The sequence below is a fragment of the Piliocolobus tephrosceles genome, chromosome 3 (genome assembly GCF_002776525.5).
Source record: "Piliocolobus tephrosceles isolate RC106 chromosome 3, ASM277652v3, whole genome shotgun sequence".
Lineage (NCBI taxonomy): Eukaryota > Metazoa > Chordata > Mammalia > Primates > Cercopithecidae > Piliocolobus > Piliocolobus tephrosceles.
This window is the reverse complement of record NC_045436.1, coordinates 182962648-182987006: the sequence shown is the minus strand read 5'-3', so window position 1 is coordinate 182987006 and position 24359 is coordinate 182962648. Positions and strand designations below refer to the sequence as shown.

Below are 24359 nucleotides of genomic sequence, written 5' to 3'. Positions count from 1 at the left end.
GGGCGGGGCCGGCAAGAAACAGCTTCCCATTGGACCCCCGCCCTCCTGCGGTCCCGCCCCCGGCCGCGTGCTGATTGGCCGCGCGAAGGCAACCGTCGGCATTTGAAACTCGGGCGCGCCGGCGGCCATCAAGGGCTGGAAGCGCGGCAGCAGCCAGGCTTGCCCCCGGCGCGGAGCAGACGCAGACCCAGACCCCTCCTTCCTGGCGGCGGCGGCGCGGGCTCAGAGCCCGGCAACGGGCGGGCAGGCAGGTAGACGAGCGGCTACACGGCGCGGGGAGGCTGGGGTCCTGGGGGCGCGAGGCCGCCCCGCCCCGCCCCGCTCTCGGCCCTCGCCCTTCCGCCCTGGCCGCAGCTTTCCCTGGGAAGCGTCCCCACGGCTCCTCCCCGGGCCGCCGGGGCCCGTCCCGCGCCCTGTCATGGGACCCGGCCCTAGACGACCACCGGGCTGGGCCCCCTGGACGGTGGCCGGGGGCGGCTAGGGCTGGGCCGAGCCCGACGGCGGAACGGTCGCTCTGAGGTGCTTTGCTGTCTTCGACCCTCTCCTGCCTCTCGGCCGCCCACCCTGGCTCTTTGTTGGCTCCCAGTTCGCGGACCTTCTTGTGGTTCTTTGGTCCCTTCCGGCCTCCGTCCTGGGGCCAACTCCATCTGGGCCACCTGCGGCGGACACCTGGGCCCCGACCGCTTCCCTGCACCTGCTGCGCGGCTCCATCTTCCCCCTCGCCACATCCCACTTGTGCACCAGAGTAGCATCAAAGCACCAGCCTGGGGCCGGTCCCTTCTCTGCCCAGAGCCCTTCCCGGGGCTCCATAGTCGGTAAAGGTCCCTCCTGACCAAGGCTGGGTCTGCTGCTTTCCCGCGCTCCTCCAGGCCGCCGGAAGGCTTCCTCCGAGTCACTTTCTCCCTGAGTTCCAGGCTTGCGTGTCCCCCAGCGATCCAGCTGCCCTTCCCCTGCCCTGTACCCAGTTATTCAGGCCAAAAACCTAAGCGTCGTCTCTAAGTCCCATATATGCCAGTGGCCAGGCCCGGGTCTGGTCTGGTCTCTACTCCTCGGGCTGCAGAAGCATGTGGTTTCCCTGCTTTCCTCCTGCCCTTTTTTCCCTACCCACACACAGCACCACAGTGGGCTTCTCAAGCTGCACCTCCGACCTGCCCGGGCTGCCCCTCTCTCTTCTCCAGGACCCTCCCCAGCTTTGCTCTTCTTCAAATCAAAGCCTCCCCAGGTGCCCGTGGGGTTCCTGCCCAGGTCGACACTCGGTTCTCTCTGGCAGCCTTTCTGCCTAGTCATTCCCTAGACTGGGAACGCTGTAGACAGAAAGGGTGGCAAGTGTGTGGGTGACTGGTGTGAGGACCTGGGCGGCCCTGGAACCTGGGACTGACTGGAGGCCCTGATATGGAAGCTCCTTGGCACCTGCTGCTCAGCTCTGGACTTCCCTTGTTCGCACACTGTCTCCCAGCTCCTCCTCTGGGCCTTCACCCCCAGCCTGGTCTTGTCCCGCTGTCTAGCCCGGTGGGAGAAAGCAGACCAGAGCCGCTGTCCTGCTTTTCTGCCCTCTGCTGCCCCGCCCTGCCTCACGCCACACACAGAGGCCTGTGGGGAGACCGCGGCTTCCTCTGGCTCTTCTGGGTTTTTTTTTTTTTTTTTTTTTTTGAGACGGAGTCTTGCTCTGTTGCCCGGGCTGGGGTGCAGTGGCCGGATCTCAGCTCACTGCAAGCTCCGCCTCCCGGGTTTAAGCCATTCTTCTGCCTCAGCCTCCTGAGTAGCTGGGACTACAGGCGCCCGCCACCTTGCCCGGCTAGTTTTTTTTTTTGTATTTTTAGTAGAGACGGGGTTTCACCGTGTTAGCCAGGATGGTCTCCATCTCCTGACCTCGTGATCCTCCCGTCTCGGCCTCCCAAAGTGCTGGGATTACAGGCTTGAGCCACCGCACCCGGCCTCTTCTGGGTTTCTTACAGGCCAGGGCTTTCCTGTTTCCTGACTTCTGCCTGACGTAGTAATACAGCAGTAGAGATTATGCGGTCTTGGTTTTTCTTTCTCACCATCTTAGCCTGAAGGCCCTTTAGCTGTTGGTCCCAGGAGGCAGCAGTGCTGCCCATGGCTCCCCGTGCCAGGCTGGAGAGTGAGTCTCTGAAGCAGGATGGGGACTCAATGGGAGGCTTTCTCTGCCCCACTTGGCAGAGGACATGTGTGGGAGGTGTGAGCTCCAGAGCGATGAGCACACCTGTGCCGGAAGGGGTCGTGCTCCCTGCGGCAGCTGTCATGTCTGTGTCTGGACAGCGTGGTTGTGTTGCCCTCACACTAACACAAACATGTTCTGCTTTTCCAGAATGAGTCTGCAGGTCTTAAACGACAAAAATGTCAGCAGTGAAAAAAGTACAGAAAATTGCGACTTCCTGTTTTCCCCACCAGAAGTTACCGGAAGATCGTCTGTTCTTCGTGTGTCACAGAAAGAAAATGTGCCACCCAAGAACGTGGCCAAAGCTATGAAGGTAAGTGTGACCTCTACAGTGTGTGGCTAGCCAGGTTGCCCTAGGGCCTGCTTTCCTGGTGATCTCTGAGCTGCAGGACACTGCTGGTGTGGCTGTAACAGCTTGAACTAATGAATGGGTGCTCTCCTCCTCACTCCACAACAGGTGACTTTTCAGACACCTCTGCGGGATCCACAGACACACAAGATTCTAAGTCCTAGCATGGCCAGCAAACTTGAGGCTCCTTTGGCTCAGCATGACACCCTTGGACTGGAAAAGTGTCACCCAGTGTGGACGCAGAAAGAGAAGTAAGTGTTCATGCTACTGGACATGCTGGAGCTTCACGCTCTCTGTCCGATGGCTCTTGCAGAAACATGCTGTCCTGTTCCGTCAGGCCTTGGCTGGATTTTTTTTTTTTTTTTTTTTTTTTGAGATGGAGTCTTGCTCTGTTGCCCAGGCTGGAGTGCAGTGGCACTATGTCCACTTACTGTAACCTCTACCCACCCCCGGGTTCATGCCATTCTCCTGCCTCAGCCTCCCTGAGTAGCTGGGACTACAGGCGCCCACCACCTCGCCCGGCTAATTTTTTTTGTATTTTTTAGTAGAGACGGGGTTTCACCATGTTAGCGAGGATGGTCTCGATCTCTTGACCTTGTGATCCACCCGCCTCAGCTTCCCAAAGTGCTGGGATCACAAGTGTGAGCCACCACGCCTGGCCGGCCTTGGTTGGATTTCTCCTGAAATCTGCACTGAGTGTATGCAGCATGTGGCCAGTTCACTAACAGAAAAGTCGATCATCAGATACTTGGATAACTTCATACTTCACTCCCCCCAACCCCCGAGATGGAGTTTTGCTCTTGTTGCCCAGGCTGGAGTGCAGTGACACCATCTCTGCTCACTGCAACCTCCGCCTCCCACGTTCAAGCGATTCTCCCACCCCAACCTCCCCAGTAGCTGGGATTGCAGGTGCCCACCAACACCTGGCCAATTTTTGTATTTTTAGCAGAGATGGGGTTTCTCCATGTTGGCCAGGCTGGTCTCGAACTCCTGACCTCAGGTGGTCCACCTGCCTCAGCCTCCCAAAGTGCTGGGATTACAGGCATGAGCCACCACGCCCAGCCCATACTTCACATTTTTGCTGTGCCTTTGCCAACCAGTTGGCGTCGATCTTTGCTTCTCTAATTTGATGAAATGTCTTGGCCCCATCTCCAGGAAGGCAATCCATAGTTTCATTTATCTTGAATTCCACCCACTCTATTAGGACTTGGAAAGAGCAGATAGACTTGTAGACAAAGAAACCATGTTGTGTGATCCACCCCTCAGAGTGTGCATGGTTGGAGGGCACTGTCAGGCGCTGGGTGTTGGGTTAGGCTTGGCATTGACAGTCTGCTGGCCGACCTGATGCTTAACTGCAAGCGGATGGCAAGGCGGTGTCTGTGTTTGCCTGGAAAGGGAGGACCCTGGAAGCAGCTCTTGACTCTGCGGCTGAACTAATCTGTCTGGGCACCTGGGAACACCTCATCTGCATCCAGGGTGGGAAGGGACCCCAGAGGCATGATTTTCTGCTGCTTTTTGCTGATGTAACTGTTGTTGCTGTTTTGAGATAGGGTCTCGCTTTGTGTCACCCAGGGTGGAGTGCCATGGTGCCATCACAGCTCACCGCAACTTTCACCTCCTGGGCTCAAGCAGTCCTCCCACCTTGGCCTCCTTAGTAGCTGGGACTACAGTTGTGAGCCACCATGCCCAGCCAATTTTTTTTTTTTCTTTTTTTTAGACAGAGTTTTTCTTGTTGCCCACGCTGGAGTACAATGGCGTGATCTCAGCTCACCACAACCTCCACCTCCCGGGTTCAAACGATTCTCCTGCCTCAGCCTCCCAAGTAACTGGGATTACAGGCATGGGCCACCACGCCCAGCTAATTTTTTGTGTTTTTAGTAGAGACAGGGTTTCTCCATGTTGGTTAGGCTGGTCTCAAACTGCCAACCTCAAGTGATCTGCCCGCCTCGGCCTTCCAAAGTGCTGGGATTACAGGCATGAGCCACTACGCCCGACTGGCCCAAAACTTTTAAACAGATTTTAGGTGTGCGAAGAAGAGCATAAGGAACACAGTATCACTAATGCTTCTCACTCCCTGAGATAAAATGTCACCAGTAAGTGCAGGCAGCATTTCCTATGTCCTTCTCTGGGCCCTGGGCCTGTCTCCCCTCCACCCCTCCAGCCTGAATTTGCAGTTCTTGCCATATCTGCTTGCTACTTTTCAAGTTTGTTTTTTGCCCCTTTTGAAATTTAGTCAAACGAAGTGAGAATGAATCAAGACATTGGTTTACAACGACCCTGAGCAGGAGGGGAGAACCAGCAGCAGAGCGGTCGTCTCCCAGCTGCCATGGGTGTGATCCATCCCAGAGCCACAGATCCCCTTGCCTCTCCCCTATGCCTCCAGGGCCACCCAGCAGCCTCCATAGGGCAGAGGGTGTAAAGGAGCTAGGAGGGGCTTGGGAGGGTGGCCCTGAGGGGCTCCAGCTAGAGTGACTCTGAGCTTGTGGCTTGGGCTCGTGGCTGTCCTCTTCTTTCTGGAACTCCACTGAGGCCCAGGTGGTGGTCGCTGTGGCGCTCCCACGTCAGTGGGATGAGACCAAGAGCAGCCGCTGTGTGTAGCTGCCCACGTATCATTCCGAGGACAGCTGAGTAGCCGCCTGGGAGGGCAACGCCACCCTGAGGTGGCAGCAGAGCAGTTGTGAACAGTCCAACAGGTTTCTAACCCTCAGTTTCTCAGGTTTGACATCTTCAAACTTAGAGAAGAGTTGGAAGAGAAGGGCAGGTAACAGGGGCCCCTTATCTGAGGCACTGGCACATGACCCTGCGTCTTCTGAGGGACCTGAAGGCCGGGGAACAAGTGATGCAGCGTTCGTGCCCTCTGTGTTGTAGTCAAGCCCCAGCCATCCCAACAGCCGCCTCTTCTGTCAGGGGCCCTGTGCCCTGCAGTCCCACATTGTGAGCAGGGAGTGTCCCGGGAATGGTGGGTCCCTGGGAAGGTGTTCTCTGCACCCATGGCGCTCCACCATAGCAGGCGGGTGCTGCGCCAGTGTGGCCACAATCCAGGGAGGTGTTGCAGAGGCCACTCAGGCCCTTCTGTGCCTGAAGGTGGGATCATGCACCTCAACCTCAACCTTGTCCTTCAGTGAAGGCTGTGACTGTCCCTGGCCACAGCAGTGCCAGTTCCCTACTTGAAGGGGAAAGCAGATCCAGGCAGAAAACCTTTGTTTACCATGCCCCAGCTGGCTGTCTGGGGCCTGCACGTCCCCAGGGCTGATCTGTGGGCATGTCTCAGGGGAGGTTTAAGCCAGAGGACAGTGTTGACTGAGCTTTCTTGTTTTGTTGCTTGTAGCTGATGTTTTCACACAGACTAAAGTGTCATCGGAATGCTGTCAGGTCCCTTAATGTTAGAATTCAGGGTCATTAAGATGGTACACACCCTTCAGTGATTAGGAGAAACACAGGCGGAAATAGTGATCTTTTAACTTACAGGCCCACAGCAGGCTGGAGGCCACACAGAGAACTGGGGCCAGGCCCTGGAGCACAGGCAGGGGACAGCTGAGAGGGTGGCAGCCAGCCTCGTCTATCGGGGAGTAGGGTGGGGTCACTGTATGCTGGCGGGCAGGTGCTCGAATGGATTTTTTACAGGAAGTGGTGGATGTCGGGCGCCATGGCTCCTGCCTGTAATCCTAGCACTTTGGGATGCCGAGGTGGGTGGATCACCTAAGCTCAGGAGTTCTAGACCAGCCTGGTCAACATGGTGAAAACGTGTCTCTACTAAAAATACAAAGCAAAATTAGCCGGGCGTGGTGGCGGGCACCTGTAATCCCAGCTACTTGGGAGGCTGAGGCAGGAGAATAGCTTGAACCCCAGAGGCAGAGGTTGCAGTGAGCCGAGATCATGCCATTGCACTCCAGCCTTGGCAACAGAGCCAGAATTCATCTCAAAAAATAAATAAATAAAAATAAAGAAAGTGGTGGGAAATTGAGGAGCCCAGTCTACCAGGTGGGAGAGATGCCTCCAAGCTTCTTTCTCTGGCATCAGCTTGAGGCATTTGGGTGTGGTGTCCTACTTCTGACCCCCAGGCAGCAGCCTGTGCTGCATCCTTGCTGTGGTGCCTGGGTGCAGACTTTGTGCAGGATGACGAGTGCTGTTTGGGTGGCAGAGGCTGCTGGAGGACTCTGGGTCGGGCACTTGCCAAAGTGCATGATGAGCACAATTAAACAGGCAAGCAGCCCAAAGGCACCCCTGCAACTTGGAACCCCATGCATAGCCAACCCCAAGAAGTGGGGCAGAGGGGAGGGTCCGCGAGGACATCATGTGGCTGTGTCCATCTGTTCCACAGGGAGCTGGTCCCTGGAAGGACAGGAAGGAACCACATTGAGGAACTAGGGTGGGGGGTGGAGAACAGGAAGCCGTGCCAAGGGTGACTCAGCCCTGCTTCTGGTGTGAGAGAGTTAAACCTCTGTTGAGAATGGATGCCGAGGCCACCTAACCCCACAAGCACTCACTGCTTCACGTTGACTAAGTCTGTTTTAAAAGCCAACAGCTCATCAAGGAAGTGGATGCCAAAACTACTCATGGAATTCTACAGAAACCAGTGGAGGCTGACACCGACCTGGGGGATGCAAGCCCAGCCTTTGGGAGTGGCAGTTCCAGCGAGCCGGGCCCGGGTGCCCTGGCTGACCTGCACTGCTCAAGCTCTTCCCAGAGCCCAGGAAGTTCTGAGAACCAAATGGTGTCTCCAGCAAAAGTGTCTGGCAGCCCTGAGCAAGCCTTGGAGGAAACTGTTAGTTCCTATTCCTTAGACAGAAAGATGACCCCCACCTCTGAGACCCTAGAAGACCCTTCCAGCACAGAGTCCCAGTGCAAAGCAGAGACTCCACACAGAGCCAAGGGAGAACGCCGGCACGGCGGGGTCTCTGCTCCCACAGCAGTGGCCACTTCGCCTCCTAGTGCGATCCCTGAGGAAGCCTGCGGAGGAGCACCCCTGGGGGGTCTGCCTGGTGAGGCCGTGGCCTGCCCTGTGGGTATGGGCACCCCCGTGCCAGCAGATGACATTCAGGCCCTTCCCTGTGCACACACCTCTGGTCCTGAGAGCACAGCCTCGACCAGCCACCTGGTGACTGGCAGGGCCATGACCCTGAGTCCTCAGGAAGAAGCAGCTGTGGGCCAAACGGCCAGCTCCTCGAGGAGCGGACCCATAAAACTAGAATTCGATTTATCTGATGGCGCCACCAGCAAAAGGGCATCCCCACCAAGGAGACTGGGAGAGAGATCTGGCCTCAAGCCTCCTTTGAAGAGAGCAGCAGCGGGGCAGCGGGAGGTGGAGGAGGACCCCCACCTGCCGGCTTCTCGGGGCTCTTACCACCTTGACTGGGACAAACTGGATGACCCGAACTTCAGCCCGTTCGGAGGTGATGCCCTGTCTGGTCGCAGAGAGGCCCAGCCCCCAGAAAGCCCTGAGACCAGGCTGGGCCGGCCAGTGTCTGAACAGCTGCGTGCTGGGCCTGCCACGGAAGAGCCAGGCACCTGTCTGAGCCAGTAAGTGTGGGGATGGGGTGGGGAGTGTGCTTTGGGGCAGCTGCCCCGCAGTGTATGTGGTCAAGGACCCAGAGGTGTCATCAGATACTCCTTTGAGGCCGGGTGGGTTCCCCCTGAGAAGGGGCCTCTGGGCAAAAACAGGGCTCAGGTGGACCCCAGCTGAGGGTCCTTGGCCTTGCCTTGGCGCCGTGCATCTCTTTCGTGCTCCCAGCCTAAGGAGGGATCCAATAAGGGTGAGCTTAGGCCAGAAGCCAAATGCGGCCAACCTTGGGCAGGACCCTGTCCCCCAGTCATGTCCCTTCTCAGGTGAACTTGACTTGGGTATGTAACTCCAAAAGCCAGGCAAAGCCTGTTACTGCCTGGGGTGGCGTCCACTGCGTGCTGGAGTCTTGACCGTGGGTCTGCTGCCTCCTGGCTGAGTAGTCTTAGGCTGCATCCCCTAGAGTTGCTCAGTGGGAGATTGTCCTGCCTGTAGGGTCCAACCCTACTGCGTCTGTGGGCTTTTTCTCCTCATGTGTGGAGACGAGAGATCATAGAAATAAAGACACAAGGAAGAGAGGTAGAAGAAAAGACAGCTGGGCCCGGGGGATCACTACCACCAAGGCATGGAGACTGTAATGGCCCCAAATGCCTGGCTGAGCTGTTATTTATTGGATACAAGGCAAGGGGACAGGGTAAGGAGGGTGAGCCATCTCCAGTGATAGGTAACGTCGCGTGAGTCACGTGTCCACCAGGCCTTTCCCTGTTTGGCAGCCGAGCTGGGGCGAGAGAGAGAGAGGATAGCTTAACGCCATTATTTTTTCTATGCATTTCAAAGACTTTAGTACTTTCACTAATTCTGCTAGTGTTCTCTAGAAGACGTACAGAGCGGAACATGAAAGTGAAACAGGAGCAGGACCGCTGAGGCACAGCATCACAGGGAGACGTTTAGGCCTCCGGATGGCTGTGGACAGGCCTGACTCATGTCAGGCCTTTCATAATAGGTGGTGGAGCAGAGTCTTCTCTAACTCCCCCCGGGAAAGGGAGACTCCCTTTCTCAGTCTGCTGAGTAACAGGTGTCTTCCCCAGGCACTGACGCTACCGCTAGACCAAGGAGCCCTCTAGTGGCCCTGTCTGGGCGTGACAGAGGGCTCACACTTGTCACTCCTCGTCATGTTCCTTCAGCTCCTATCTCTGTATGGCCTGGTTTTTCCTAGGTTATAATTGTAGAGCAGAGATTATTATAATATTGGAATAAAGAGTAATGCTACAAATTAATGGTTAATGATATTCATATGTAATCATATTTATAATCTATTTCTAGCATAACTTTTTATTCTATGTATTTGTTATACTGGAACAGCTTGTGCCCTCAGTCTCTTGCCTTGGCACCTCGGGTGGCTTGCTGCCCACACCTGCCCCAGCCTCCACCCCTGAAGCCTTTTGTCAGTTTCACAGTGAAAGGGATGTGCTCATCCTTGTGCTTCCCTTGGGCTGCGTTGTGCTGACTTTAGAGCTCCCAGCCTGCTTCTCCCAGAGCTGGCAGGCAAGGTGTGTGTGTTCCTGCTGGGTGAGGTTGGTGAGGCTGCTTTGTGGCCAGGTCGCTTGGGGCAGCCACATGCCTGGTGCACTCTACCTGAATGTTCATGTAGCCAGCACAGCAGTACAGGGAAAGGCAGTGGCAGCTCAGTGCTGGAGCAGGGGATGCCGGGGTTATGGGGTGTGGGGCATGGACCTTCTGCTGACTCTGTCTCCCCAGGCAGCTGCATTCAGCCTCAGCGGAGGACACACCTGTGGTGCAGTTGACAGCTGAGACCCCAAGAGCAGAGAGCAAGGTAAGGGGTGCCTGTGTGGGTGCCTGTGCTCCCGGCCTGGTTGTGTAGAAGAGCAGCAGGCAGTGGAAGCCCCCAGCGATCTTGGGTGATGGGGTGGGATGTCCCACTCCTTCTCCCCCAAGTCTACTTTGACAAGGTTGTGGGGAGGCAAAGCTACACCCCAAGTACCTTGACTGCACTGCACTGGGTGATTCTGCCCGTTCCTCCAGGAGGGAGCCTTGAACTCTGCCAGCATCTCGCTTCCCACAAGCTGTCCAGGCAGTGATCCAGTGCCCACCCATCAGCAGGGGCAGCCTGCCTTGGAGCTGAAAGAGGAGAGCTTCAGAGACCCCGCTGAGGGTATGTTGCCTGGCACAGACGTCACACGCAGTCTGCCTGGAGGGGGTCCCGTGAGCACTTGGGCAGCTTGATGCACCTGCGTCATCAGCAGGTGTTCATTCTGCAGGCTGTTCGGTCTTTCGACTTTGAATGACTCATGCACAAATTTCTGGTTTGTCAAAACCTAGACACTGTTAGGAGAACAGGGCTGCTACCTTTAACATAAAAGACTTCTAGAAATGGAAATTGTAGACTCAGAAAAATGAGCAGAAGAGGTGAACAAGGCAGGGCATGGATGACATACAAATGCAGAGTCAACAACTGGGCACTCGATCATCAGAAATACTGCTTGAAACAACCTTTTTTTTTTTTTTTGAGAGTCTCGCTCATCCAGGCTGGAATGCAGTGGCGCAATCTCGGTTCAATGGAACCTCCACTTCCCAGGTTCAAGATTCTCCTGCTCAGCCGCCCAAGTAGCTGGGATTACAAGCATGTGCCACCATGTCCAGCTAATTTTTGTACTTTTAGTAGATATGGGGTTTCACCATGTTGGCCAGGCTGGTCTCAAACTCCTGACCTCAAGTGATCCACCTGCCTCGGCCTCCCAAAGTGCTGGGATTGCAGGCATAAGCCACCACACCCAGCCCAAAACCCTGTGATAATGAAATGTGAAGCCTAAACCTTAGACACCAGGCTGCAGTTAAATATGGTTTGTCTGTAAGATTGGAAGGTGGAACAGTTCTTAAAGTGCATTTGGTGTAGGAATTGATGGCTGAGTTGTTCTAAAGGACACAGAGCCACCTGGGTAAGATCTTAGTTTGGAGAATTGAAAGCCCGGGCACAGCAGACTGGAGTAGCATGTAGGGTTTGTCGCTGACAGGATGGTTGTGGGCCTCCACCATGTGGGGATATCAGCTCAGCTGGGGTGGGCCTGTCACCCTCACGCGGGATCCATGAAATCACACAGCGTGGCCTTCTGTGTCCAGCATCTCCCTCGGGGAGGTGTGTTTTCGAGTCCCGGCCGTGCTGGAGCAGGCGTGGGTGCTCCTGTCCTGGCCGTGGCAGCTTGGCTTCATGTCGTCTTGATCCATTTGTTCATGGATTTGCTGGTTTCTGCTTTTTCCCTGTCAAGTAGTACTGCCACGAATGTTCAGGTGTAAGTTCTATGTGGACGCACACTTCCATTTCTCCTGGATAGATACCTAGGAGTGGAGTCGCTGGTCACGGGAACTCTGCTCACCTTTTAGCTGCCAGGTGGCCTTCCAGAGTGGCTGGAGCATTTCCCATTCCCGCCAGTGGTTAGAGGAGAGCTCCGGTTTCTCCACATCCTCACCAGCACTGCCTGTCTGACTTGTTGATCCTGGACTTCCAGCGGTGGGAAGTGGATCTAGCTGTGGTTTTGATTTGCAGTTCCTGGGTGGCTCTTGAACAAGCGTCTTTTGTTTTTTTTTTTTTTTGAGACGGAGTCTTGCTCTGTCACCCAGTCTGGAGTGCAGTGGTGCAGTCTCGGCTCATTACAAGCTCCACCTCCCGGGTTCAGGCCATTCTCCTGCCTCAGCCTCCCAAGTAGCTGGGACTACAGGCACCATGCCCAGCTAGTTTTTTGTATTTTTTTAGTGGAGACCGGGGGGCGGTTTCACCATGTTAGCCAGGATGGTCTCTATCTCCCGACCTCATGATCCGCCTGCCTCAGCCTCCCAAAGTGCTGGGATTACAGGTGTGAGCCACCGCGCCCGGCCAACGAGCATCTTTGTGCCCACTGGATATCTTCTTTGGGAAAGTGTCTGTTGAGATCCCTTGCCCATTGAGCCACTTATGTTTTTATTACTGAGTTTTAAGAGGTAAATCCCTTTCATTCAAGAAGTGAAGGAAAGGAAAAAATAAAATGTCCCTTATCAGATGATGTTTCAAAGTACTGGCTTTTGGCCAGGCACAGGGGCCCATACTTGTAATCTCAGCATTTTGCAAGGCCAAGGCAGGAGGATTGTTTGAGCCCTGTAGTTTGAGACTAACCTGGGCAACATAGCAAGACCTCATCTCTACGAAAAAAGATTTTTTTTTAATTACCTGGGCATGGTGGCATACATGTATAGTCCCAGCTGCTGGGGAAGCTGAGGTGGGAGGCTCGCTTGAGCCAGGAGGTCAAGGCTGCAGTGAACCGTGATTGCACTACTGCACTCCAGTCTGGGCGACAGACAGCGAGATCCTATCTGAAGGAAAGAAAAAAAAAGGCAGAAATGAAAATTGACAACAAAGCCGGGCACGGTGGCTCACGCTTTTAATCCCAGCACTTTGGGAGGCTGAGGTGGGCGAATCACCAGAGATCAAGAGTTCGAGACTAGCCTGGCCAATGTGGTGAAACCTCATCTCTACTAAAAATACAAAATTAGCTGGGTGTGTTGGCACATGCCTGTAATCCCAGCTACTCAGGAGGCTGAGGCAGAAGAATCACTTGAACCCAGGAAGCGGAGGTTGCAGTGAGCCAAGATTGCACCACTGCACTCCACCTGGGCAACAGAGCGAGACTCTATCTCAAAAAAAAAAAGAAAACTGAAAGGCCGTAGCAGAGAAGGACCTACAAGTCTTTGCTAGACTAAATTATCGGCAACAGTTTTTTAGTGTAATTGAGAAAAGGAGAAAATGAGCAAATACTACTAGGCATGAAGAGAGGGACAAAGCTAGAGATGCTTCAGCCTGGATCTCAGCCAGATCGAGACCCTGTCTTAGTACCGGTTTGGTTTGTTTTTTTTCCGAGACTGAGTCTTGCTCTGTCACCCAGGCTGGAGTGCAGTGGCATGATCTCAGCTCATTGCAACCTCTGCCTCCCGGGTTCAAGCGATTCTCCTGCCTCAGCTTCCCGAGTAGCTGGGACTACAGGCTCATGCCACTAGGCCCAGCTAATTTTTATATTTTTAGTAGAGACAGGGTTTCCCCATGTTGGCCAGGCTGGTCTCAAACTTCTGACTCCAGGTGATCCACCTGCCTTGGCCTCCCACAGTGCTGGGATTACAGATGTGAGCTACTGTGCTCAGCCACAGTTTAAGACTTTTATAGTTTTAAAGGCCGAGACCAGAGGAGCACTTGAAGTCAGGAGTTCAAGACCAGCCCTGGCAGCATAGTGAGACTCCTCCTCTACCAAAAAAAAAAAAAAAATGATAGTTTTAACTCTCACAGTTAGGGTTTTGATCCATTTTGAGTTGATCTTAATATATGGTATGAGGCACCTTTCCTTTTTACTTTTTTTTGAAACAGAGTTTTCCCTCTATTGCCTAGGTTGGAGTGCAGTGGCATAATCTCAGCTCACTGCAGCCTCCACCTCCCTGTAATAGGCGTGCACCACCGTACCTAGCTAATTTTTGTATTTTTTGTAGAGACCAAGTTTTGCCCTGTTGGACTCCTGAGCTCAAGTAATCCACTTGCCTTAGCCTTCACCCTTAGTTTTAACCATAAGTTATATTATCAAAAAATAAAAGACTTGTCTAGCGTAATTTTAAAGACTAATAGTTCTCAACCAGAGCAGTTTTGCCCCTGCCTTCCCCCAGATGTTTGTGGTTGTCTCACCTGGGGGTGCTGCTGGCAGGGAGGGGGTGGAGGCCGGGGATGCTGCTCAGCACCCTGCGGTGCCCAGGAGACTCCTGCCACAGAGAGTAGTCAGGCCTCGGGCATCAACACCTGCAAGATAGGAAATCCTGCTGTGCCACAGAGGGCCTCGGCCCCAGGTCTCCGTGAGACACTGCTGGCTGGAATGATCCCGCCCCACTGGGTGCTGAGGGAGACACCCGCCCACAGCCCTTAGGGCCCTGGTGAGGGGCAGTGGCGGTGGCATGACTCACTCCCTCTCAGTTCTAGGCACGGGTGCAGAGGTGGATTACCTGGAGCAGTTTGGAACTTCCTCGGTAGGTACCAGGCACTTACGCGAAGCCTCACCTGCACAGTGTCCACGAGCAACTGTAGCAGGTCTTTACCCCAGGGCGTCCCTTGGTGCCCACGTCCCCCTAGCTGCACACAGCCCCAGGCGTCATGGCGGGTTCTGAATCCAGGGCCCCTTCTGCAGTACCTCCTCTGAGTGGCGTCCTGTGGCAGGGCTCTAGGGCTCTCTACCTGGTGCTTAGCCCAGAATGAAACCCTGACATGCTGTGCTGCTGGGAATGGCGGTGCCTCGGGCAGGGTTGCGGGTGACCAGAGGTGGGAGTGTGTGCGTGACCTCCCTGGCCCTTAGCCCGCCTGTGTTTGTTTGGACGGCAGTCAGACCTGATCACTTGCCCTCTTGTCCCCAGTTTAAGGAGTCGGCCTTGAGGAAGCAGTCCTTATACCTCAAGTTCGACCCCCTGCTGAGGGACAGTCCTCGTAGACCAGTGCCCGTGGCCATTGAGACCAGCAGGTATGTGCGCCAGCCCTACCCCACGCGTGAAGCCTTGAGTGTGGGCAGACTGGAGGCTGTTCCTAGGTGTGTGTCTGCACAGAGGCTTCTAGACCAGGGGGAGATGATCTGAACTAGAAAGGAGTTGTTGGGAGGGGTGGTCAGGGCAGCAAGCCCAGAGCAGTCTTGTGTGGCTGGCAGGAGCAACAGCAGCCTACCCTCCAGTCACAGGGCTGCTGCCTTGCTGGTTACAGCCACCATTCTAGGTGGATTAAAGATCTAAACTTAAATCTTTTAAAAGTAGTTCCTCTAAAACAGGTCAGCAGGCCAGATGCGGTGGCTCACACCTGTAATCCCAGCACTTTGGGAGGCTGAGGTGGATTGCCTCAGCTCAGGAGTTTGCCACCAGCCTGGGCAACATATTGAAACCCTGTCTCTACTAAAATACAAAAATAAGCCGGGCATGGCAGCATGCACCTGTAGTCTCCGCTACTTGGGAGGCTGAGGCAGGATAATTGCTTGAACCCAGGAGGCGGAGGTTGCAGTGAGCTGAGATTGCGCCACTGCACTCCAACCTGGGTGACAGAGAAAGACTCCCATCTCCAAAAAAAAAAAACCCTGGCTGGGCACGGTGGCTCAAGCCTGTAATCCCAGCACTTTGGGAGGCCGAGACGGGTGGATCACGAGGTCAGAAGATCGAGACCATCCTGGCTAACACAGTGAAACCCCGTCTCTACTAAAAAACACAAAAAAACTAGCCAGGCGAGGTGGCGGGCGCCTGTAGTCCCAGCTACTCGGGAGGCTGAGGCAGGAGAATGGTGTGAACCCAGGAGGCGGAGCTTGCAGTGAGCTGAGATCCGGCCACTGCACTCCAGCCTGGGTGACAGAGTGAGACTCCGTCTCACAAAAAAAAAAAAACAAGAAACAGAGGTCAGCAAACTATCACCTGTGGGCCAGACTTGGCCGCTGCCTGTTTGTGTAAATAAAGTTTTATTGTCACAGAGCCATGCCCATTCCTTTGCAAACTGGCAACTTTCACACTATAAGGGCAGAACTGAGTAGTGTGACAGAGGCTGTGTAGCTTTCAAATCCCAACACATGGCCGGGCACAGTGGCTCACGCCTGTAATTGCGCCCTTTGGGAGGCCCTGGCGGGTGGATCACTGGAGGTCAGGAGTTCGAGACCAGCCTGGCTAACGTAGTGAAACCCCATCTCTACTGAAAATACAAAAATTAGCCAGGCGAGGTGGTGGGCACCTGTAATCCCAGCTACTTGAGAAGCTGAGGGAGGAGAATCCCTTGAGCCTGGGAGGCAGAGGCTGTGGCGAGCCGAGATCGTGCCACTTCACTCCAATCTGGGGGACAGAGTGAGACCCTGTCTCAAAAGAAGGGAAAAAAAAAAAAAAGGGAGCCTCTGAGCTGCGAACAGCCCCCTGATGAGGCAGCACCAGCTCCACTCAGCCTGCAGTGGGTAACAAAGTGTCGCCATGCTCTCCAGAAGGACGAGCAGCCACGTGGGATAGGCAGGTGAGGGAAGGGGGCATGGGGCAGCAGAGAGGCCAGGCCTGCTGGATGCGGGTCTGCGTTTTCTACCACTACCCTGACTTGAGTGGTTTTAAACTAAAAAGCAGAGAGCCTGGTTAGCTTGTCCACATGGTCCTCTGTGTCCTACTCAGTACTGGGAGGACCTGAGTGACTGAGGCTGCCTCTGCTTGGTGGCAGCATGCACGGTGCAAATGAGCCTTCCTCAGGAAGTCCGCGGGAAGCCAAGCTTGTGGAGTTCGATTTCTTGGGAGCACTGGACGTTCCTGTAAGTCCTTCAGTCCTTCTTGAACTGTCTTGTCTGTGGTCTGCGGAAAGGAGTTGTTTTAAGGGTCTATGTTTTCTGTTCCTGGGGGTCTGAAGCCTTTGGCTCCATCAGGGGCATGGGGCCACGGTGCTGTCTCAGGTCCCTCGCCACGCTGTCTGAGCCTCTTGGCCTGTGTGGGCCTTTCCTCCCCCACGCCAGGTCACAGGCAAGAGGAGGCAAGGGCGAAATGGGTTCCTGGTTAATCCCCATCTCCTGCAGGTGCCAGGCCCACCTCCAGGTGTCCCCGCACCTGGGGGCCCACCCCTGTCCACCGGGCCTATAGTGGACCTGCTCCAGTACAGCCAGAAGGACCTGGATGCAGCGGTAAGGACGAAGGTAGCGGCTGCTCCACAGAACCTGCAGGCCACTCTGGGGCTTGGCCAACAGTGGGCATGGGTGGGGTCCCAACAGCCTGACCAGCCATCCCTGCCATCCCTGCCCTTGCTGGTCAGGGTGGAATTGCAGAGAGCTGCCAGCCCCTGGCCTGTCACTGCTGCCTAGGTTGCTGAGGGTCCAGGCTTCCACCCAGTGTCCCCGCAGTCAGCTGCCCACCAGCAGCTTCCCCAGGACTCTGTGGCCTGGGTGCAGTGTTCACCTCCGGCAGCCTTGCAACAGTGAGTTTGGTTCTTGCTGATGTAAACCCAAGTGGTGCCCCTTTCCTGCTGCCCTCCCACAAGTCCAGACGCATCTCCTGGCAGGTTAGGAAGCTCTATCTTCACCCGCCCCACATCTGAGGTCCCCTGCCTTGTCTCCTTCCATCCTCACTGCACATGCCAGGCTTCAGCCTGTTCTAACTCCAGGCCTAAATTGTCCATAAGAGAGCTGTAGGCACACAAAGGGGCTGGGTGTCTGCAGGCACCGCTGTGAGCTACCAGACAGTCCCCAGGGAGGTGGGGACAGGGTGGCTCCAGAGGCCGGCTGGCAGGGCTGGGTTCAAGCCCCAACATCCACACCAGTGTTGCTCACAGTGGCCCCAACTGCGGTGTGATGTGGCCCTGACTCAGTTCCCCAGCAACCCCCTCCCTGTGTCAGAGCCCATGCGAGGAACCCAATAGCAGGGCTGGGGACCACAGCGTGGCCGGCCCCCTCCTCTGTAGGCCTGGACTCTGGGAGCAGGTGGCCCCTGCATGTAATTTATGTTAGAAATGCAAAATGCTTGTTCCCTGGTGCCACAAAGAATTAGCACTCGAATATAACTTTATTTTTTTTTATTTTTTATTTTTTTGAGACGGAGTCTCGCTCTGCCTCCCAGGCTGGAGTGCAGTGGCCGGATCTCAGCTCACTCACTGCAAACTCCGCCTCCCAGGTTCCCGCCATTCTCCTGCCTCAGCCTCCCGAGTAGCTGGGACTACAGGCGCCTGCCACCTCGCCCGGCTAGTTTTTTGTATTTTTTAGTAGAGACGGGGTTTCACCGTGTTAGCCAGGATGGTCTCAATCTCCTGACCTTGTGATCCGCCCGTCTCGGCCTCCCAAAGTGCTGGGATTACAGGCTTGAGCCACCGCGCCCGGCCCGAATATAACTTTAATTTTCTCAGCAAGGCAGTTTTTATTTTCTGCAGAAAGGGTGCCCCTCACAGATGGAACAGTGGCAAGAGCACACTTGAACAAGGGAGGGGAAGGGGTTCTTATTCCTGATGTAGGTAGCCCCTTCTGCTGTAGTGAGCGGAGATCGCGCCACTGCACTCCAACCTGGGCAACAGAGCAAGACTCTGTATCAAAAAAAAAAAGAAAAGATCTGAACATACTAACATACTGATTCTTTGGAGAGAAACTTGGGGTTCACTATATTTAACACTTAGGACCTCTGGTGTCTGCCACTGGGCTGCAGGGATGGGTGCAGGGATACACACCTGTTGGGTGCCTGCTGGTTCCACCCAGGATCACAGCCCACAGCCCCACGCCTCCTGCCCCCAGCAGTCGAGTGCATGTGGAGCAGGCAGCCTTGGCCTTAACGGGTTTTCCAGGGTCCCACTAGAAGCGCTACATGGAACTGTGGCTCTGGGACGTAGCTCCTGGGACCTCGGGTGTCAGCCGGCCCCATCCTGTGGGGAGGTCTTGGGAGGGTCAGTCTGGCCCGCCTGCCTGCTGACTTGGGTGTGGCCCGAGCAGGTAAAGGCTACACAGGAGGAGAACCGGGAGCTGAGGAGCAGGTGTGAGGAGCTCCACGGGAAGAACCTGGAGCTGGGGTAAGGAGGCCCCGCCCCCTGTCCTCCCCATCCCTGTCCCCACCCGCATCCCCACCTGGCCACCCGAGGCCAGGGCTGTGTGTCTGCTCTCCTCCCACAGGAAAATCATGGACAGGTTCGAAGAGGTCGTGTACCAGGCCATGGGTGAGTTCCCGGGCCGCCGAGGGCACCCACCTCCAGGAGGAGCTGCCTATGCCCCACCGTGGCCCTGGCCCTGCCCCATACTCTGCCTAGGGCCGCACCCTCCTGGGGCCCCTCTTCCTAACACACGAGTCCCCTCAACATGGGCCCAGCCGTGGAACCACGGAGGCAAGTTGTGGGGAAATTGGTGGTAGTGAGGCTGGTGGCTCCCACAGAGCCAGCACTTGTCAGGCCCCAAAGTTGTGCAGATGCTGAGCTAGCAGTGGGGCTGTGGTGGGAGCAGAGCCTGTCCCGCCATGGCCTGCCCCACTCCATCCTGCCCTCACCATGTGGCTATGTCTAGCAGCAGCTTCTGTAGGTGTCTGGCAGGACAGGAACACCAGGCCTTACCTGGACTCCCAAAAGCTTGGGCTCCTAGAGGTGCTACTGCGGGGATCTGTCTTCGGCTGAGCGTCAGCTGGGGACAGGTGACTGCCTGGCCCTTGCAGTCCCTCCAGGACCACCACGACAGCACGACCCACAGCCTGGAGTTCACCATACCGGCTCCCAGGCCTCATCCTGGACTCTAGGATGTTGGGCGCCGCCTCTCTTCGGGGACCTCTGTTGCTGGGCCCTGGCCCTGGCCCAGGCTCCAGTTCCCTAATCTGATGTGGAGGAAACAGCTGTTTTCTGGGCCTTGCTTCAGGCCTAGGAAGACCCCGGGTGGAGGGGCTCATTGCCCTGCTGAGGCTCACACCCACTGCCCACCTCTCCTCCTGGCACTCAGGCACCTTGCCTCACTCCTTGGGCCGTCTCTGGCACCCCGCGTCTCGGTTGCCTCCTCATCCTGAACGTTTGTTTTTCTTTTCTCAAGAGGAAGTTCAGAAACAGAAGGAACTTGCCAAAGCTGAAATCCAGAAAGTTCTAAAAGAAAAAGACCAACTTACTACAGACCTGAATTCCATGGAGAAGTCCTTCTCTGACCTCTTCAAGCGTTTTGAGAAACAGAAGGAGGTGATCGAGGGCTACCGCAAGGTATGTCCCCACCGCCCCGGTGTCCTCGCCTCGGAGGTGATGGACTCATGGTCCAAGCCAGTGGGGCTACAAGCTGCTGTTTGCACCCTGGTCCTTGGCCAAGCCTCCCCTTGCCATGGGGGCGTGGGATGACCTGTGAATGAGACAGGGTGCAGGGGTCACAGCTGGTTTGCGAGGCAGCTGAGGGTGGTGGGAGGCAGAGTGAGCTCTGCTGTTATGTGAAAGACGACTCGGCTATGATCAAACACCTGTGAGATTTGAGACAGTGCTGGTGCACCGGGGCCTGGAGCACTTCGGAAAGGGCGTCAAGCCTGGGCTGTCTAAGTGCTTGGGTCCCAAGGGTCGGGGACCCAAGGCATGCAGTATCCAAGGCAGGAGGCCCACAGAAAGGTGGTCACGGCTATGCAAGGTCACCCTGGCGTCCTCCTGGCCATAGGACTCTGAGCGCCCTCCACCTTCTGTGCTGGGCAAGGCCCACGTGCTTGCTGGAAGGAGGGATGTCTGGGCCATCCACCTGCCTGGAGCAGGCCTGGAAGGTACCTGCGAGGCCGCCAGAGGGTTCTGCCCACAGCAGTAGTATTGGAGCGGAGGTGTTCAGTGTCTCCTGTAGAGGAGCTGGACCTGCGGGTGCGGCTGGAAGAGGGGCTGTCACCATTGGTGCAAGGGGTTGGGGACACCAGATGGGTCCCCTGGGAGTCAGACTAAACTAGAACAGTGGCCCTTGCAGGGCCTGGCTCAGCCACACCTCATCTCAATCCTGAAGTGTCAGGTAGGTGTCAGTGGCTGGGGCCCAGCTGCCTAAGAGAAGCAAGCCCGAATACTCTATGGAAGAAGGTATCTTAACACTTAAAATTGCTGCTACAGAGTTTTACATTAGTGTCTGGCACAGAATAACCAAGTGTGAAAGGAACAGGAAACATGAGTGAAAATCCGACCTGTTAATAGAATGAGGCATGGTGATATACGCCTGTGGTCCCAGCTACTCAGGAGGCTGAGGTGGGAGGATCATTTGAGTCCGGGAGGTCGAGGCTGCAGTGAGCCACAATTGCATCACTGCACTCCAGCCTGGGCAATAGACCAAGACCGCCATCTCTAAAATTAAAAATAAAAAAAAGGAAACTGCTGATAGACCCACGGAGCCCCAGACGTTGGAGGCGGCACCATCAGGGAGTGCCCCAGATCTGCAGGGAGCAGATGGGAAGGGCCTTGCGGCAGCAGAGTGCGGTGGTCTGGCCTAGTACAGACGCTTGGAGAGGCTGCTGACTTGAGAACACAGTGGCTTTGCTGACCTTCCCTCAGGTTGGGCTGTGGTGTGAGCAGCTGCCTTGGCCTTGCCTCTCCTCGGGGCGGGCCTGTGCTTCAGCTCCCACTGGCCACCTCCCCACTTTCTCATGGAGGCTTCTTTGCACATCTAATCCCATCTCGGAGGACCCAGTGCAGAGTTTAAAGTGATTGCCTTCTGTGTTCAAAAGAGTATTGCTTCAGTAGAGACCTTGAAACTAGAAAAGAATCCCCTTTGGGAGGCCAAGACAGGCAGATCACTTGAGGTCAGGAGTTCGAGACTAGCCTGGCCAACATGGTGAAACCCTGTCTCCTAAAAATACAAAAATTAGGCTGGGCAAGGTGGCTCATGCCTGTATTCCCAGCACTTTGGGAGGCCAAGGCAGGTGGATTACCTGTCAGGAGTTCAAGACCAGCCTGACCAATATGGTGAAACCTCATCTATACTAAAAATACAAAAATTAGCTAGGTAGGCATGGTGGCATTCACCTGTAGTCTAAGCTACTCCGGAGGCTGAGGCAGGAGAATTACTTGAACCTGGGAGGCAGAGATTGCAGTGAGCCGATACCGCACCATTGCACTCCAGCCTGGGCAACACAGCAAGACTCCATCTCAAAAGAAAAAAAAATTAGCGGGGCATGGTGGTGCAGGCCTGTAGTCCCAGCTCCTCAGGAGGTTGAGGCATGATCATCACTTGCACCCGGTAGGCAGAGGTTGCAGTGACCCAAGATTGTGCCACTGCACTCCAGCCTGGGCCACAGAACGAGACTGTCTCTAAAAAACAAAAGCTACGGAAGAACCAGGCTGGCTTATGCCTGTAATCCCAGCACTTTGGGAGGCCAAGGCAGGAGGATCACGAGGTCAGGAGTTCAAGACAATCCTGACCAACATGGTGAAACCTTGTCTGTACTGAAAATATAAAAATTGGCTGGGCGTGGTGGCAGGCCCATGTAGCCCCAGCTACTCGGGAGACTGAGGCAGGAGAATTGGGAGGTGGAGGCTGCAGTGAGCCGAGATCACGCTTTCGCACTCCAGGCTGGTGATAGAGCAAGACTCGTCTCAAAAAAAAAAAAAAAAACTAGAACCAAATGGAAATTTATAACAGGTACACAGTTAACAAAGTTAGCAGTTCAGAGGGTGCAGGTCAGATGAGGGAAGCAGGGTGAGCTGGGAGCCAGTGTGCGGAGGGCAGCCCCCAGAGCCAGAGGGAGAGACGCCGCTGTGGTGGGAGGCTTGACCCGCGTAGACGTGAGAGCTTTCGGCTGCCACCTCCCAGACAGACGCTGTTGGGAATTTTCCACAGCAGAGAAACACAGGGCTGTGGGTTTACGGGAGGTGTGACCTCCGCAGGACATTGTGGGCTGCATGCTGGGTGGGTGCTCCTGGGATACAGGGCTGCAACAGAGGAGTAGGGATGGCTGGGCTGTGAGGCTGCTGGGGGCACTGCAGGAAGAGGGCAGGTGGGCTGAGCCTTCCCCAAGCAGAGGCCAGTCGGGGGCCCAGGAGCCCCTCAGTTGGGGCTTCTCAGTCAGTGAGCGGAAGGTGCCCCCAGAGCTGTGGGGAGCAGGCAGGTCTGGGTAACCGTGTGGCTCCTGCTGGCCTCCCCTACCTGTTCCCAAAGCACAGGGTCCACCTCCAGAGGGGGAGGGGCTGGGCTGTCAGTGGTCCCAGGTACATCCCACTTTCCAGCAGCACTTGGTGCCAGCAGAAGCTACAGGTGTGGCAGGAGGGGGTGCAGCCATGAGGGCACCAGGTTCAGGCCTGGCGTCTCAGAGAGTGGAGAGCCAGGGCTGTCCTGAGCCTCCAGAGGGGGTGAGCTGGGAACTTGCGTGGAGGGGCTTTTTCCACAAGGAAAATGGGAGGTACTGCCTCATGACTGATGCCCCAGACAGCCTTGAGGGTCTGCAGGTCCCCAGTCACCAAGCCTGGGTACTCTCCAGCAGATGGCATGGTACCCACAGCTAACGCCTGCCCCTTCCTAGAACGAAGAGTCACTGAAGAAGTGTGTGGAGGATTACCTGGCGAGGATCACCCAGGAAGGCCAGAGGTACCAAGCCCTGAAGGCCCATGCGGAGGAGAAGCTGCAGCTGTGAGTGCTGGGCGAGGCCCCCACCCTGGAGGGAGAGTCTGAGCACCTGGGCCCCAGCTCAGCCTCTGCCCTGCCCCTACCCGTCCAGGGCAAATGAGGAGATCGCCCAAGTCCGGAGCAAGGCCCAGGCGGAAGCGTTGGCCCTCCAGGCCAGCTTGAGGAAGGAGCAGATGCGGATCCAGTCGCTGGAGAAGACAGTGGAGCAGAAGGTGGGTGCGGGAAGCCCAGCTCACGGGGCCGGCTGACAGCACCTTCTAGAAGGCCCTTGGGCCTGCCGCTCCCTCCAGGCAGGGAGAAGCCCCCGCAACTCATCTTCCTCCTCCAGACTAAAGAGAACGAGGAGCTGACCAGGATCTGCGACGACCTCATCTCCAAGATGGAGAAGATCTGACCTCCCGGGAGCCACTGTCCCGCCCCTGCACCCGTCCGTCGTCTTGTCTGATTCTCTTAGGTGTTGTGTTCTTTTTTCTGTCTTGTCTTCAACGTTTTTCTTTGTTTTAACTAGATTGCTTTGAAAAGATGACTAAATAAAAGTTTCCTTTCAGTTTAAACCCTGAAGCCGCTCTGGTCTTGATGAAGCAAAGGCTTCCCAGCTCTGGCCTGAGGCTGAGCCCATCTGCAGGCGCCCTCCCTTTCCCTCAGAGCTGGCCACTTGGTCCCTGCCCCAGGCTCAGGCTGCCCTGCTGAGGGCAGGGACAGCCAGTGACTGGAGGAGGCTCAGGTCTGCCCAGTCTGCCCCGGCCACCTCAGGTTGGCTACGTGGTTTGGCCTCAGGTACACACATCGAAGTCCAAATCGACTCAAGTTGTTGTTTGAGATGGAGTCTCGCTCTGTAGCCGAGACTGGAGTGCAGTGGCACGATTTTGGCTCTCTGCAAGCTCCGCCTCCTGGGTTCACGCCATTCTTCAGCCTCCTGAGTAGCTGGGACTACATGCACCCGCCACCACGCCTGGCTAATTTTTTGTATTTTTAGTAGAGATGGGGAAGTTTTCATATAAAACAAAAACTGTGAACAGCCAGGCGTGCGTGCTGGTGGCTCTGATTCTGGTGCCGACCTGCTGAGCCTGCAACCCCAGCTAACTGAGCGCTCACCTAGGTGTGGGTGTGGAGGGAGGCCCCTGCAGGTGCAGCTGCACAGCCCCCATCATCCTCAAGGACATGGAGGCTTCAGAGCAAAACAGGTTTCCCTGAGGAAGTTCTGTCTCCACGTGCAGGGCTTCCTTCCCAACCCTAACCCCACAGTCCCGTCCTTCCTTCCCAACC

General features: G+C 55.8%; 1 protein-coding gene and 1 long non-coding RNA gene across 5 annotated transcripts; one reads left to right on the top strand and one right to left on the bottom strand.

Moving 5' to 3' along the window:
• Positions 1–5: 5 nt before the first annotated feature.
• On the top strand, positions 6–23647 carry TACC3 (transforming acidic coiled-coil containing protein 3). 4 transcript variants are annotated; one of them, XM_023206766.3, is made up of 16 exons: positions 6–247; positions 2327–2489; positions 2634–2776; positions 7044–8045; positions 9784–9859; positions 10069–10198; positions 14021–14073; positions 14455–14558; positions 16259–16346; positions 16605–16721; positions 18495–18571; positions 18672–18715; positions 19566–19726; positions 22990–23096; positions 23185–23305; positions 23422–23647. In XM_023206766.3, the coding sequence occupies exons 2-16, from the start codon at positions 2328–2330 to the stop codon at positions 23485–23487; spliced, it is 2451 nt and encodes an 816-aa protein (XP_023062534.2). In that variant the 5' UTR covers positions 6–247; position 2327; the 3' UTR covers positions 23488–23647. The 4 variants fall into 4 exon arrangements, with proteins under 4 accessions (XP_023062534.2, XP_023062533.2, XP_023062532.2 ...); XM_023206765.3 differs by having other exon boundaries at positions 7–251; XM_023206764.3 differs by lacking the exon at positions 6–247 and adding an exon at positions 1822–2119.
• LOC111539067 lies at positions 12330–19705 on the bottom strand. The gene is made up of 4 exons (XR_002730565.2): positions 19103–19705; positions 16225–16386; positions 13739–13849; positions 12330–12387 (listed from the first exon to the last, which is right to left on the bottom strand). It is a non-coding gene; the product is annotated as an uncharacterized LOC111539067 (long non-coding RNA).
• Positions 23648–24359: the final 712 nt, after the last annotated feature.

What these genes read in the sequence shown, in the direction of transcription:
- TACC3 (XM_023206766.3), top strand. Translation starts at nt 2,328, where the DNA reads ATGAGTCTGCAGGTCTTAAACGACAAAAATGTCAGCAGTGAAAAAAGT. An exon ending in CCAGGCACCTGTCTGAGCCA is followed by an intron (nt 8,046 to 9,783) that starts GTAAGTGTGGGG and finishes CTGTCTCCCCAG; the next exon opens with GCAGCTGCATTCAGCCTCAG. An exon ending in GGGAAGAACCTGGAGCTGGG is followed by an intron (nt 18,572 to 18,671) that starts GTAAGGAGGCCC and finishes CTCCTCCCACAG; the next exon opens with GAAAATCATGGACAGGTTCG.